This window comes from Anomalospiza imberbis, chromosome 4 (genome assembly GCF_031753505.1).
Source record: "Anomalospiza imberbis isolate Cuckoo-Finch-1a 21T00152 chromosome 4, ASM3175350v1, whole genome shotgun sequence".
Taxonomy (NCBI): domain Eukaryota; kingdom Metazoa; phylum Chordata; class Aves; order Passeriformes; family Viduidae; genus Anomalospiza; species Anomalospiza imberbis.
This window is the reverse complement of record NC_089684.1, coordinates 41,960,705-41,977,249: the sequence shown is the minus strand read 5'-3', so window position 1 is coordinate 41,977,249 and position 16,545 is coordinate 41,960,705. Positions and strand designations below refer to the sequence as shown.

The window sequence follows — 16,545 nt, the reverse complement described above, 5'->3', positions numbered from 1 at the left end:
TTTGAATGAAGATACTAATTTTTCTTCCAAGTTGAAGCTGCTAGAATTGACTGCCTGTTGATGCTGCAACTGTCCTTACAGATGCTTATTAAACAGGCAAGGCAAACCAAAACCAGAGGTCCATCCCAAATAAACCTATAGATAGTAATGGTTTTATTTTTTTAAGGCAAAACACTTCAAAGAGAGTTAAGCACAAAGTTTAGGACAGCAAAGTTTTCCAGATCACAAGATTCCTTATGGTTCATCACATGGCTCTTCCTTGTGGATTGTCCCTTTATTCTGCATTTCAAAAGAAACTTTCAGACAAGGAAATGAATGGAGATGAAGCACAGTTAATGCAGGAACTGTAGGATCCAGGATATGTCACGTGTGTCCATGTATTTACTTACATAGTTTTATGTGCATTCATTCCATACCTGTTTTTCCCCCCACAGATAGTGAAACATGCCTAAAAAAAAGACTGGTGCTCGTAAGAAAGCTGAGAACCGTCGGGAACGTGAGAAGCAGATAAGGGCTTCACGAGCCAACATAGACTTGGCCAAACATCCTTGTAATGCTTCAATGGTAAATTAACCTGAAGTATTATATATTAAAATGCCTAATTTTTAATTTCGTAAACCCAGTGATAATACCTTGAATGCATCTAATGCCACTAGAATGCCATTCTTCCTACTATCCTTCCTTTATATTTAAGGTTACCTTTGCACCAGACAGAATATTGATTAAAAGGTTTGGATCCTAATTGTAACTCCCTGTGGAGGTCTGTAAATTTTATATGTTTTACCTAGAATGAAAATAATTACTAGTGTTTTATTTCTTCTCTTTAGGAATGTGATAAGTGCCAAAGGTAAGAATTTTTACCCTTCTAAAACTAATAGTTTAGTATTTGTTTCAGACATTTTACAGGTATTTTTAATGCTTTCTTTTAAAGCTTAATACTTTCTTTATGTTTTTTCACCTCCATGTGCCTAGACGACAGAAGAATAGAGCTTTTTGTTACTTCTGTAATTCTGTTCAGAAATTGCCCATTTGTGCACAATGTGGTGAGTAGAAATGATGAATGAAAACAAGCTCTCCTCAGTTCTGTTTGTGATGTTAAGCTCTCGGTATCTGTGTTACAGTAGCTTTATCTTAAAGTACCTTTGTGATGTGGAGCAGGTTCTTTCGAATCTGCTCTGAATATCCTTCTTGAGAAGTGATCTTCTTTGATCAGTGTATATGCCTCTAACCCCCAGAGGTTTGCAAGCCTGGATCATGGCTTGTCTTCTTTGGAAAAATTTTTCTCATTTCCTTTTAGGTTAGAGAAATCTGACTGTTTTCGTAGGTTGACCATGTGGAGCATTGTTTCATAACAGCAGCAAAACTAAAAAGCTCTGACTGCTAGCAAGGCACCAATAAATACTGCTTTTTAGGGATTATATACTTTCTGATCAATTCATATCAATTAAAGCAACAATATATTATTCACCTTGCATGGGGTTGTAATGTAATATGCAACTCTTGTTATTTATGTGGGCTTGAGAGGTTATGATTTGAAATTATAAGAGAAGGACTCCTAGTGACAGAGCTGCTCTGAATCAGGCTAAAACAGCCCTTTGTTTTTAAACAGCTTCTTGGTTGCAGGAGATGTTGATATTCATTTCATACTGGGGTGAATGTTCTACTGTTTCAACACATCATTGCAGATTTTCATTTTGTCATTAAGCAATTTGGCTGTTTTGGAATTTGACTCTCAGAGCTGCTGACTTGCAGCTTTCAGTGCCTTTGTTGTGACCCGTAGATAACTGAGCATTTCTGGAAGCCAGGCTGTTAGTGTGCAGTGGCAGTATGTCACCCTTCATAAGTCTCCTTTCTGTCACCATGCAGTAAAGTACTAAAAACATGGTCTCTGTCTTATGGTTCATATCTGTGTGTTGCATTTATCTTAATCTGGAGTATGTTTCTAGAGGAGCAACATTACTATCAGCAACCATATTACTATATTAAGACCCAGGGTTTTCCAAGTGAAGACCATTAGAGCTGTTTGATGCTTAATCAAGCACTGGGGACTATAAACCAACAACATCTTTTTTGCAGGAGCCCGTGAGGGATGGGACCAAGGTGGCTCTGTTCCAGTGCTCCGCACCTAGTAATGCCCCCACCACCTCTCACTGCCCAGCTCAGCTGCTTTTATGGTGGGACAGAACTAGCAGTGGTTTTAAACATAACTCTTTAAGGTTTCATTGCTGGACTTTGACTTTAGTTTTGTTCTTTGTTTTGACGTTTGGAATTTTTGCCAGTGCCTTAAAAATCAGAGCAAGACCAATACGTTGTCTTATTATCTCAGTACAGGGGCAAGAGATTTGACTGAAAACAGACAATAAGTAATTTAACCTAAGACAGGTGTGAAGGTGGGTTGCAGAATGCAGCAATAATGCAAACATCTTTGTTTGCGTTATTTTTACCTAGATTTACGGTTAAGCACAGGCATTTAGTTGAAGTGCTGTTCTTACATAAACATGCATTCTGGTTTTTTTTTAATTTTGTTTTTACATAGTTTTCTTATGGTTGCTTGTTTTTTTATTTTGAACAGGAAAAACCAAATGCATGATGAAGTCTTCTGACTGTGTTATAAAACATGCTGGTGTGTACAGTACTGGACTAGCTATGGTGGTATGTATACAAATTACAGCCTTTTTTGCACTTTGAGGATATTCTGTGCAAATCTTCATGGAAAAATGATAAAACAGATTTATGGAATCATAGCATGTACCATGCCAAGTTTGCTTTTTTCCTTGCTTTTCTGTAACAAACTGATTTTTCCCTTTATACTGAAACCCCCAAATTTTTGAGTTTTAGATTCAGCTCCTGCGTTTGCAGCACATGTCCTGGATGCTAATGGATCTGTGTTGGTGGCAGGCCCTAAGCACATGAAGAGCACTGGATCCTTACATGCACCACAATTCCCAGCCTTCATTAAAATGTAGGATTATTCTGCAGAAACCTGCAGACTTTTGTAGCTGTTGTTGTAGTACTGCAGAGATCATCAGTAGCACAGAGAGGAACCTGTTCCACTGGAAGGGAATGTTAATGAACAAAACCCCTCTTTTGGGCTCTTAATTAGAGATAATCATAGCTTCAGGCCTTTGAAGTTTTGTTCTTAGAAGGACAAGTTAGTGTCTGCATTCTGGAAAGCAGGGTGTCACCTGTCACAGCCTCTGGATTAAATGGTCTAAACCTCTGTGCTGTTGCTGCCTGCAGCTGGCTGTCAGCTGTTCTCAGTAACACAGCCAGCCTTTACATGCTGGTGTTCCTGAGCTTATCCCATGCATTCACTTACGCAGGAGTGAACACGTCAACAGTTAAATTCGGATTCATCATTGTTTTCTTAGCTTTGTGTGCATGTAATGCACATAGTAATTAGTTACCTATGGGCTGAGAGGGGTCCTTAAATGCTACACTTAAGGATAGCTGAAGTGGAGATCTTATAATTTAATCAAAATAAAAGTTAAAGAGTCTAACTTACTTCTAATGAATTATTTGTTCTTTGCTCTCTGCAGAGCTTGTGCTCTAATATAGCAGAGTTTAAAATCCAAGTGAGTGATTTCAGCTCTAATAGTCTAGAGGCATTTTTCAGGTCTTTGAAATTTCATTTTTGCCAGAACATTGTTATCATTTATGCATCCCAGGTTTCAACTGGAGGACACAATTTTCCATGTGCAAAGTGTGTGATAAGAAATGTAAAAACCAGGATTGAGATAGATAACCATACATTGCATCATACATAATCCTGCAAAACTGAATAACAAACAAACATGAACTGTGCAGCAGCTTGGTTGGAACACAGGTTTGGTTCAATACTCTCACTCAGCCAAAGTGAGCCCACTGAGAGAATGGATACTAGGACATTGAGGATTATGGGATAAGTCTCTCTGTTGGTATTGCAGCAGTCCTGAGATGATATCTTGCTGTGATTGCAGGGTGCAATCTGTGATTTCTGTGAAGCCTGGGTGTGTCACGGGAGGAAGTGTCTCAGCACCCACGCATGTATGTGCCCTCTGGCAGACGCAGAGTGTGTTGAGTGTGAAAGAAGTGTCTGGGACCATGGTAGGTTGCTCACATTTAAAAATAAGAAAATATAAATTACACTTCTTCCCTTGCATTACTTAAGTTAGTGCACCTATATTCTTAACATAGCCTTTTTAGTCTTCACTAAATTAGTCCTTGCAGTATGTTTGTTCAAAGCAAGGATTCTTCCCATTTTAAAAATAGTCATTTTACAGTGGGGAAAGTAAATGACCTGCTCAAGAACATACAGTGCTCAATTCAGGGATGATTATGTAATCTAAATTATAATGGTTCTATCAGCTTAATTATTCACATAATTAAGCACTGCATCAAATTGCCAACACAGTTTTCTGCCATTCTTACTCCATTCTTCTGCACTAGCACAGGTATTTGGATTCCCAGTTGCTTAGGAAACCATACTGATATCCCTTTGTCAAATCTTTTAAAGTGTTTATTGCAAGTGTGTATCAGAGCTGAGCAGAGAAGACTGGTTGAGATTGTGATCTGATTTAGGAAAAATAGTTGCTGCTACAGTCAAATTAAAATGAAGAAAAGTACTAGAAGTAATACTTGCTTTATAGTTATGCTGTCTTATATTGTAGGATGGGAGGTATTTTTCAGTGTAAAAATGGATGGCAGTGTCTAATTTAGGGCCTTAAAGCATTTGTGACAGAAGGGAGAACTGGTCTTCAGTCAAAACTACCGCCTAAATTGTTTTCAGAGTAGGACTTGATGCCTGTGCCCATTGTTGATTATTTTGCCTTGATAAATCTTTCAGGAGGCAGAATATTCGCCTGCTCTTTTTGCCATGATTTCCTCTGTGAAGATGATCAGTTTGAACATCAAGCCAGCTGCCAAGTTCTGGAAGCAGAGACATTTAAATGTAAGTTAGTTATTCATAATCCCTTTCACCACAGCCAAGCAGACTCTCTACTTGTTTCCTCTGTGCTCCAGAATACTCTCCATCACCTTCCCCAAGTAGATTTTGCCACTGCTGGAGGGAAGGGCCTGTTTCCTCTGTACTGGCTTTTGGTATCCAGTTATCCAGACTAAAACTTTTTTCTCTTTCATAGACCTTCCTCCATATCAGAGCATACCTGGCAGTTGTTTTCCTGCCAGGCTCTTACAGGCCTCCCATGGGAAGCTGCCCTTGCAGGAGCCAGCATTCTCCAAAGTTGGAGTGTTGGCAGTAGCAGGACTGCAGCAAAACAACTGGAGCTGCTTATGCTGCTTTTTCACTCCACAAGGCTCTGCAGGCAGAAGGAGCTGTCTTCCACTCTTCTGACTCAGTGATGAACTAGTTCTAGATACCTGTTCCTCCTGGAAGACAGTTGCCCTAAACAATGCCACCTGTCTTAGTCTGGCTAAGCTTTCTCAGGTTGCTGTGGAAGGCCTGTGTGCTGGTGAAAGGTTTGCAGCTGTTCAAGTCCTGAGGAAGGCTGTGACTCAGCAGTCATCATCTGACTCAGTGAGACAGGGTGATCACAGAAGGAAGTGACAGAAATAGTCCCAGAGCATGATTTCAATGTTCATTTCCTCATGGACTGTGGACACATGTGTCAGTAATGTATTTAATGCTGATACATGTTCACTCTTTCTGAGTAAAGAAAAGATAGCTGAACAGATATCCTTTTGAACTTTGATTAATTATTGGACAAAACTGAAACTGCTGTTTGTAAGAGGGTGTGATGGCCATGCCCGACATTAGTCACTCATTACTCATCTCTGGCTGAAACACGGTATCTTCAAGGGAAGTTAAAAAAAGAACAACAATAAAACAAAACAAGCCAAGACTATGCATATTTGAAATAACTAAATTTTTCTAGCAGCATTTCTTGCCTACCTAATAATAAATATGATTTGGTTTATCACAAGACAAGCATTTGTTTGTTCTTCTGAAAACTTGCATGCATGTGTCTTGACTATTGCAACATTTTCAATTCTTACTGTAGAAATTGCAGGTGCTTTGTATCATAAGGCTGTTTTCCTTTGAACTGACTAATCTGTTGTTCTAATTGATTTCTCCTGGTCCAGAATGTTTGTGATTTCAATATTTTAATCATTGTCTTTAGACATCTCTTATCTCCTTTTCATGTTCCATACTTTTCTTCCTAGCCAGCTATTTTTCAAGCCTTGCTTAGCTTCTCTTGATGTATTCTGCCAGAATTCTCTTGATGTATTCTCCAGAACACATTTTCTTCCTGCATAGCAATATTGAGGCAGCAACAGCTGTTCCACAAGAAGGTTTTTTCAATGATTGTTGGAAGCTCTCAGTTCACAGATGTGGTATCACACCCTAAATAGAGAGAGAGTTTTTTGAGGGTTTTCACTGTGTTTGGTGTTTTGTGGCACAGAGCAGACTTGGTAGAGAGAAGAATTTTGTCAGTGAGGTAACAAGATTATAACATGTATTCTCTACTTTTACAGAATACATGGTCTTCAAATATGGTCATTCAGTTGTAGTATAAATCCATTTTAGCTGTGAAAAAGGTGCTGTTACTTTCTATCACTATCTGAGAGAAGTTTTTTGAAGTGCAGATACTCAAAAAATGATGAATATATATATGCATTAGCATTTCCAATTCCATCTTTAAAACACACCATAGCTCTAAATCCCACGTCTTTCCTGCTCATGTGGAGAACTCACGATATTTATTTCTTCAGATTAAAAAACTGCTGTCACAGAGATTAGACAAAGAGGAAAGGAATGAGTACTTGCACAGAAACTGGTAAAGTACGTGTTACTGCTTCTCGAGGAGTAACTAATCACCAAACTTCATGTTGCTGCCAATTCCTGAGTGTTTGCCTTTACTGTACTCCCTCTAGTGGAATGATAAAAACAATTTGAAGCTCAAGACAAGTTAAATTTTGGGCACTGATTCTGGTCTTTATAGCTTGTGTGCGAGCTCCAGTTCTTTAACACAGATAGACTCTCTTAAGAACTTTTGTGCGGTCAAGTACATTTCCAGAGGATATGACAGAAAATACAGAGTGTCACAACTTTTCTAGGTTTGGAAGTTTGCAAGCTTAAAGTGGTCTTACATCTCTAGCGCTCCTTCATTTGAACCCTGTGAGAAAAGGAAAAGCAAGATGAAACCTTAACACCAAATTGGTTCTGAAACTTCAGGTTTTAAAAGTTTAGAAGCTCAAGAAATAGTTAAATGTTTTTCCCCTCTTGAAATTTAATTTTTTGTGTCAAAGTGAGGGTTAGAGTTAAAAAAATCTGGTAAAATGGTACTGTGGGGTAAAATGACTGATTTACATTGCCAGAGTGCAGTTGTGTCAGGGAATTAAAAATAAATGCCTCAATTATGGTATTGCATACTTTTACAAGGTTATAAAAACATGACAGGTCTGCAGTTTCCAAGTACTGAATTTGTCATACTGCTTTTCTCCAACAGGTGTCTCCTGTAACAGGCTGGGGCAGCATTCCTGCCTGCGTTGCAAGGTAAAGAGTAAAGCAGGTTGTGAGGAGCTGATTTTAGGCTCATTATCCTTGGCCTCCAAGGCTGGTATCAGGCCTTGCCACATCTTCCTCTCCATGATTAAAAGGAAATTCATACTTTTGTATTAGTTTCTGTAGCCTGGGGTCAGACTTGTGGGGGACAAAAGGTCTTTTATCTGTGCTTGCCTGTTAACCACAAGACAGTGGGAGGTGATCTTTGCGCAGCCCTCTTAGTTTAAGTTGGGCCTGCAATGTGTTGGTGCTTTGAAAAACAGTCAAGACAACAAAATAAATCCTTGGTTGTGAACAGAATCCAAGGCTTTGGAATATGCTTTGATCCAGTGTGGAACTGCAACAATTAGAAAAGTTGTTCTTTTAAACAGTCAAGTGATTATCTGACTAGAAATCGCTGCATCCAAAGGAATAATCTCCACAGTTCATCCAGTTTTCCATAAGAGCAGGCTGATTTGTTGACACTGGGTTTACATTTTTACACACTCAGAAGTAATTTTGTGTAAAAAGTTCCACCTGCTTCATCATCAGCAGTGCCCAGATTTCTCCAGGTGTTCTTACTCTTCTTACCTTCCATATGTTTTCCCTGCACTCTCCCATGGTATCGAGTGCCTATTCCAAATAGTTCCTCTTTCCAGGTATTTTCATTGCACCCTGGTGCTCAGCGTGTGAACTTCCCATGTCTAATTCTTCCTTCAGGCTTCTGCATAGTTTGTTCTGGCATACATCTCATTATGTTTATTTAAGCTTGTCAACACAAACCCAAGTTTGCCAGGCTCCTTGTGGGCAGCACTGCAATCCAGCCCTGGATTATGTTACTTTCTCTGCATGTTTATTGCCCCTTTTATTTAGCCTCTTCCCCAGAAACCCTGGAACCACATTGAACACAGAGGGTCCCTCTGTGCACAGACCCCATGTCCACTGCAAGAGAGACCTCATTAAATTTTAATCCCAGCCAGAAAACCCTGCTGCTGTTAGACAATTTTTGCTTGCTTGTTGTTGAAAAATGTGCTTCTATGATTAAAACATTTGGCCTTTGTATTCTCCCTTCAACACACAGGCTTGTTTTTGTGACGATCATGTGCGAAGTAAGGTTTTCAAGCAGGAAAAAGGGAAAAAGCCTCCTTGCCCTAAATGTGGCCATGAAACTCAGCAGACAAAGGATCTGAGCATGTCAAGTAAGCCAGTTTCTCTAGCTAGCAAGCCATACAAGTGCCATTAGTGATTAATTTCTACCTAGGAGCACTCACTAAAGTCTGGTTACATTCAATTGTTTTGCACAGTTTAGCTTCATTTGTTTAGAGAAAAACTTTGTGTTTCTGAGTTCTGGAATTGAGCAGTCTCATTCTTAACAAATCATTCCAAGAAAGTGAAAGCTTTTGTTTAGTTTGAGATTTTAGTTGTGGAAAAATGAAAAATAATTGCCATTTTAACTACTCTTCAAGTAGTCAAAAAAAATAGAAATTAAATGTTGTATTGGTGGGAACATGATAATTTTTCTTTGCCTGCAGCACGTTCTTTGAAGTTTGGCCGACAGACTGGAGGGGAAGATGCAGATGGAGCTTCTGGTTATGATGCCTACTGGAAAAACCTTTCCTGCAGCAAGACTGGGGATGCAGGTGACCATGAGGATGAATATGATAAGTATGAAGCAGAAGATGATGATGAAGATGACAATGATGAGCGAGGGAAGGATTCAGATTCTGAGGCCACGGATGTATTCAGCAATTTGAATTTAGGAAGGACCTATGCTAGTGGGTATGCACATTATGAGGAATCAGAAGATTAAGCTTAGTATGCTGGCTTTGGAAGGAGCCAAGCAGTGATTCACTGAGTTGTGTATATGCCAGTAGGAAAGAGGGTGGGACTTCTGCAGTAATTCCAAGAGACATTTTTCCTGTAGATGAACTGATGTGGGTTTGGGATTGGGAAAGAAAATCAGGATATTTTTATTCCCCTAAACAACAGAAAGGTTTTGTCCTTGAGTTACTGAGTATAATGATTCAATACCATTTTCTCCTATCAACACAGGAAACTGGGAAAGCTGTAGCTGTTGCTTCCATTTGCCCATCAGAAACTAAGTTTTTTTTTTACAGTAATTTTGTTAACTGATTTCATACATCAATGCAGTGGTGGGTTGGTGACTGCTTTTTTTTTTGGTCTGCACAATAAAAGTCAACTTCATTCTCTAATGAACTGTCATAAATATTGATCTCCCTTGAACAGCTGGAAAGCACGTTGTATACCAAGTGTAAATTGACACTGGAATTACTTCCTTGTTTATGTCAGTATTGCACATCAATGTAGTTCTCTGTGTATTTGCACGTCACCTTTTCAGTATTTTTATTATTAGATATTAATTGGGGGGGGCTATATAGAGTCACTATAAGAGCACCCCAGATAATCAAAAATTTTATGGAAATAAAATGTTGGTATCCTCTCTGCCACAAAAATCTGTAAGGTAGTTTGCCATTAGATGAAAAGGAGACTGATTTCTTCTGTATCTAGCCTTCAGCTCTTTTCCTTGCATGTGATACCAAAAAAATTAGATGGGAAACAACGCTGTATATGAGCTGAGAAGGTGAGAAAACATGGGGGGTTCAAAAATGCTGGGTCCAAATACTGTTCTGTGCAAGCCTGCCAGTACAAGGCAAGGGATCAGCACTTCTGAGCTGAGAAGGTGACACCTGCAGAAGTGTTTGCAGTGGTTCTGATTTGAAAGTGAACATGTTAATTACCCATCTACAGATCTAAGTGATGGCATTTATTTTCCCTTTGTAGGGGAATGTTTTACAGCAGACAGATCATGATACAAGGGCAGCAAACCTAAAATGTTGCTTCGGCTTTCTAAATGCCTTACTTTAATGCAAGAGAGCCCATTTTGTTATCTGTCAAATACCTGAACTGATTATACCATTGCCTGCTTTTGTGATGTTTCTCTACTCTTTCTTAACAGCTAAAGGTCATGTGTTAGCAGAGCATGCTCTTTTGAGAATCATTTTTAATTATGTTAAGATTGCCAAATGAACATTTTGTAGCAAAACAGGATTGGAAAACCTGGTCTTTATACTTGCCTCCTAAATGCATCTCCTACCAAGTGCATGAAAGACAAGAGCTGGGGTCCATCCAGGACAAAAACAAACTGCCAGAGAGCACAACTTGGTTATGGCAGCTGAGGGAGAAACTCTGTAGGAGAAAGGGGCACAACTGGTGAGTGCATGCCTTCAGAACTGGAGAGGAGACAAGTGAATGCACTGTCTGAAAGCCAAATCCCCTTCAAACATTGAAACATCCAATATTGTGTGCAAAGGTCTATCTTAAATTATGTACCTGAGAGATGTCTTGATTTGTCTTTTGCATAACCAAAATGAGGTGATGGAAGCAGGACACCTGCCAGTTCAACACAGATTATTTATTTGTGAAATTGGCACATGTGAGGGAATTTCTGCTCAGCTTCATTTGGTCCAAAAACTTCCACATTGAGTCCATCTGTGACTGGTCAATTCCAGCAACAATGCCAGTTTCTAAATCTTGGCTGATGTTTCAAATACAAAACACTTATACATCAGTACCAAGTCCTATACAGAACTGAGGAAAATACATGTGCTTCTCCATATATGTAAAATTATGGCTGCTTGTGTGTCATTTATTAATATTACTTAGCCACACAAAACCCCTCTTTAAGGTTCTTGGCTTTTGAATTAGGTTTTTCCTCTCTGAAATCTGCTGCTGTCACTGTCTGTGCCAAAGGCTGCTGACATAACAGAATTAATCATCATAATCAGGGTAAAGAATTATTCATTTTCTCATTGAAGTGCCCTTGCACCGATCCTTGCTAGATCAGTGCTCTGGAGCTAATGTGTGTTCCTATGGCACATTGGAAGTGAGGGTCACAGCAGTACCTGCAGCAGATGCTCAAGGTACCTGCTGTAATTTAGGAAGGTCACTACTCAGTGGACATTTATTTGCTTTTCTTTTGTGCTGCTGTTCAGAGCATTGCAAACGCCTGTGCTGTCAGCCTGTCTGGGAATTGGGATCAGGAATTAGCCCTGCAGTGCCTGGCCTTTCAGGGGTCAAAACAGGCAAGTTTAAGCTGCTTTAAAGTAATCTGGTGGATTCGGGCTGGAACAGACAAAGAAGTCAATCTGTGGCAGCACAGGCTGGATAGGATGTGATGTGTTGTGTTTTCTCTGCTTATTCAGCACAGCTAAAAGCAGGTGCTCTGTTTGGGACAAGCCCTCAGAGCTTGCTTTCAGAGGAAGTGCATAATTTTGATTATCTTAAGGTAAATGGCAGGAACAGGATGGAACAGAAAATGAACATGTATTCTGACTTTATTGAAAAGCAGGTCAGGGACAAAATAATATTGGCCCCATTTTTCTTCATTGCTGTACATTTCCTTTAAAAATACTGTCCCTGGTTAAAGGAAGTTCTGATTTGAGAGAGGGACAGTTCTATCATGTAACCAGTAATACCCATGAGTTCTGTGTTGTACTGCAGCAAACTAAGACCTTGATAAAATCTTACACTTCAGGTTTTTTAACCTCCGTGATGACTATTTAAACAAAGCTTAAGTAGGACTTGAATTAAAATCACAGCAACTTTTATTGTGCCTATAGAACCTGAAAAAACAAAAAAGCTGTGATCACCTCTGTAAGCTCTTTTCTTGCATTTATTTATTATGGTGACAGCACCAGCTCACTATGAATTTGTTGGTGCTCCTGTAGATTTAATGCGCTTTCCATGAAATGAGGGTGTAATTTAGCACCTGTGACTGGGAATCTTTTGATCAATCCAGTATTGCTGGTTTTCTTTCCAGAAAATGAATGGGAAGATCATTATCATGTACTGAGCAGCTGAAAAAGTAGTAGCAGGCATGTCACAGAGAGCTAGAGGACAAACTTGGAAGTGCTCAGAGTCCTCTTTGTTTAGGCAGAAAGGTATTAGTGTGTCTTGCAAGACGCTACATGCATCTGTCCAGGTCCTGATTCTATTTCCAGAGGAGCCAATGGCAAAGTTCCCATTTATCCAAGTGGAAACAATTCAATAATCTTCAGTACCTACAGTTCATCTTGAATGTCAGGAGGTGTTATGGCACACAACATGAGCATAAGCAGAAGCATGGAAGATGAAGCAAAGCTTTTAACATGAGGTTAATATGTTAACTATTAGCATGAAAATACTAGTTCTAAATTTCAACAGTTTCACTGGAAAATGCTCTCAGGACTGAAAGATGGAGCTGCTTAAAGCAGGAAGAGATCAGATTCTACAAGATGCAGAAATGTAATTACTCATCTCCTAGAAGTCTTCATGTAATTAATAAATATTTTCTAAAAGCTCAAAGCACTTAGGACATAGACAAATTTTTTCATCTCTGTTTTTTAGGTACATAAATAGAAAACACAGTAGTTGACAAAATCACAGCCTGAACAGTTCAGTTGGCAGCAGCCCTCTGCAGCTTGGACTATCCATCTCCTACCCATGAAGCTCCCGACTAAACATATTTTATGACACTCATTTATTAAGATTATGTGTGCTGTAATTGGCTAGTACACATAGGAAATTTGAAGCAGAGCCTGTTGTTTTAGCTTCCATAAGAAGGATAGACAAAAATCAGCAAGTCAATGTCAGAGATGTGAAGAATAATCCATAGAAAAGCCACTAGTTTCCCTTTGCTAAGCAAACAGTAGGTTCACAAGCCTGTACTTCAATATGGAAGGGGAAAAAATAAGTTGCATTTCTGTGTCTCACCAAATTAAGCTACTACAGATAAGCATGTTTGCTGAGAAACAACTGCAAAGCATGAGAAAGCCTATTGTAGCTATCCCAATTCCTATTTTCTAGCACTAAAATATGCTAAAGTGTTTGCTGCATTTTTTTAAACCCCACTTCTGCAGCCTGTGGTTCTCCCAAAGTGTTTCCCAAACTTAACTGTATTTTGAAATTCACTTTGGTTTCCTTCTGAAATCAGAAATAATGACTGCCTCAGGGCCCAAGTAATGTTTGCACTTCATCTTGATGTTATGACACATCTATTGTAGATGTTCACTTTACAAAAACACTAATTAAAAAAAAACTTATTAGAGTTTAAAAATGCCAACCCCCCCACATTTTTTTTAACAGGTAATAGAAGTATTTTACTGCTATAGGTGGCTGTTGCTGTTCCTACTGTTTTATTTTTGGCATAGAGAAAGAGATTGATTATTTTGAAAATGAATCACTGCTAGTCAGGGACATAAACCCTTGGGGTGCCTCCTGTCTGATTTAAATTCAGCACCTTATTTTGATGGCAGAGACAAGGATGAGCCCCTCTGAGATTTTCCCACCATCAGGAGAGGTGTGCAAAGGCTTCACCCTGGATGTCAACACTAATTCACAAGGTGTGCCAGCTGAAGGTGGTAACAACTGAACTGCGACCTTTCACTAGCCTACTTTGGAAGCCTGCAGAAACCCAAATGCATCCTGCCTGGAAAAACAACTACTGCAAAGCTGAATCCCATGAGAAGGTATTTGCACTCTGCTTTCTTCCTCAGGAATAACAGAATATGTCCATAAGCTTGTGCAGAACTCATTATTACCATTTTTACCTTATTAAAAAAATAATCGATTGAGCACAGATTTAAGCAAGAAAATTATGTAGGAAGTTCAATAAAGATGTTTCCCTATCTAGAGCTGAACAACAAAGATGTACTGAGTGCTTTGAAGGAAGGATATGCAGAGGACAGCACCATATGCTCACAGTTGGCTTTTTCAGCACCCTCCTCTTAAGTCTGGCAGTGCAGACCAAGAAAGTATTATGCAGAGCTTAATCTTGGGGCTTTTGTTTGCCAAAGCATGCACGGTTCCTGTGGAGCACTGTGCAATTCCTTACCAGGCATTTAGCACATACAACCATTGCTACCAGATTTGGAACATTAAAATAATTCAGAAGTTAGATAATAAATTGCATTCCTTGCACATTCTCTACACTTTCTCGATGTTACATGCATTTCAAAGATCCCCTCTTGACATTTACCTGCTAGTACTGCACAAGAACACTGCTGTGATCTACTGTCAAAAGCATTTCTGAGCAGACAGGGCCAACATAAAACGTAGCATATTCCATCTAAGCATATCACACCTTCAGAAAAATACTGCTCTTTTGTTCAACAGTTCACAAAGTCATCAGCAAATTAACCATGTAAGAAGTCTTTCCTGCAAGCAACATTTCTGACCCTGATCTAAGTCAGTAGGTTTTAGTCAAGTGAGCGCAGGCCTGTGCCCAGCATCCTGCTGGTGCTGGAGCATGGATTCCCACCGTTCCCCAGGCTCTGTCAGAACCACTGCACCCTGTGTAGCCACCCCTGCAAGCACCAGAGCTCGCTCCCAAAGGAAACCACTCACTGCCACAAGCTTTCCCCCTCCTCTGCCTGCAACCAGCTGCAGTCGACCATCACATTTCCCTTGCAGAGAAACCCAAGCTGTCACTCACCCAGAGGTCAAGTGACTCCAGGCCGGCCAAAGCTCCTTGACACCTCCCAGCTCACTCACTGCCTGCTCTCCTTGTTATAACCTCTCTCCCACCTGCACCCCTTCAGCAGGGCCCATCTGACTCTGCGTGGGGCAGGTGTGCATGCCTTCTCTCCTCAGCGGGTCTCCATCATTCCCCACACATGGCAATTCCTGCAGCCCTGGACTGTTGCTGTTGGATGAGCTGCTGTGGCCGCTCTGCACATTTGCAGATGCTATGTGATCAAATACTGAATCCTGCTGTACCTTCCTTCTTCTTCAGAGGATAAAATGTTGCAGCAAAAAGTATAAATAACATTTATCCTCTTTAAGATGTGACAGATCTCCTATGCTATGCTATTTTATTATATCTAAAATGAATTTACAGATGATGATATATATTTTCTGCTGACCCTGACTGTTTTATCTTAAAATCTCTTGCTACAATGCCTTCATAATATATTAATATGACTATCTCAGCTTCTAGAAAACTAAAATATAACCTCATGGTCTTTTATGTGCTGTGATTTTTTCTTGGATATTAAAAAAATATATTACAGCTATATCAGATTATTAACATTGAAAATGAGCCAGAGTCCCTAAAGTACCATTTAAAAATATCTGAAAGCCTTTGTCCTTTTGGAGATCTTTGGTTCCCAGATAATAACTTGCTTCCAGGTTTATACAGAAAGTTAAGAGGTCTTCCCACTTGCTCCATGACTGCTCTCATAAGCTGCAGCCCAGCAGGAGAGCGTGTCCTGAGGTGACAGGCATTGCTGCTGCTGACGGAGAATTAGCGTCAGCCCGAGCAGTGATGTGACCCGTGAAGTTGCAGGACATGGTGTTTTGTTTCCAACTAAGCTCATGCTCTTTGGTGAAATACCCTAAGGTGAGAACAAAAGCCAAATGATCTGTCATGTTCTTTACTGGATTAAGTCTAGCATCTGCATTTTGTTCTAATACATGGAATATTGCCAAACAACATCACTAATAAACCTGAGGATTGTTTTTCCTATACTCGTCATTTCTAGTCCTTCAGCTCCCCAGGTGCTGAACAGTGCTCTGTGGGTTGTGCTCCTTTGCTCAGAATAATTTCAGCACTTTTCTCTCCTGCCAAAGCCCCACTGTTGCCCACTCACCTTTAGGTTCAGCTGAACTGCAGGAGTTGATGTCTAGTCCAGTAAGCCATGTCTGTGTTAGGATGGGCTGGGTTGCAGTGGAATGCAGCCTGTGGACTGTCCTTGGATAACCTCCGACTTGTTCTGAGCCTGTGGGACATAAGGGAGTCCTTTCAGACACACTTGCAACTGTGGCAGGGTCTGCACCATTGTGTTGCCCCTTTCCCAATATTAGTATTCCTTCTGCCACTAATATTGACCGTTTGGTGTGTGAGATTAAACCTATGAAGCCTTGGAACTTGCTTTTGCAGTGTGGTAAGTGATGGAGAGCCCAAGTACAACTCACTTCTATTTACCCAGAACTGGCAGCTGGGAACAGCAGGAGGGAATTCTTGTCTCAGGAATCTCAACCCAGCACCACTTGCTGGTTTCCAG

General features: G+C 40.0%; 1 protein-coding gene and 1 long non-coding RNA gene across 2 annotated transcripts; both read left to right on the top strand.

Annotated features, from left to right (window-relative positions):
* Nucleotides 1–379: 379 nt before the first annotated feature.
* On the top strand, nucleotides 380–9,300 carry ZNF330 (zinc finger protein 330). Its single transcript, XM_068188023.1, has 9 exons — nucleotides 380–564; nucleotides 828–847; nucleotides 973–1,043; nucleotides 2,573–2,652; nucleotides 3,960–4,086; nucleotides 4,826–4,930; nucleotides 7,449–7,495; nucleotides 8,565–8,682; nucleotides 9,016–9,300. The coding sequence occupies exons 1-9, from the start codon at nucleotides 445–447 to the stop codon at nucleotides 9,291–9,293; spliced, it is 966 nt and encodes a 321-aa protein (XP_068044124.1). The 5' UTR covers nucleotides 380–444; the 3' UTR covers nucleotides 9,294–9,300.
* Nucleotides 1,850–2,391, top strand: LOC137472698 (uncharacterized). The gene is made up of 2 exons (XR_010998374.1): nucleotides 1,850–2,216; nucleotides 2,327–2,391. It is a non-coding gene; the product is annotated as an uncharacterized lncRNA (long non-coding RNA).
* Nucleotides 9,301–16,545: the final 7,245 nt, after the last annotated feature.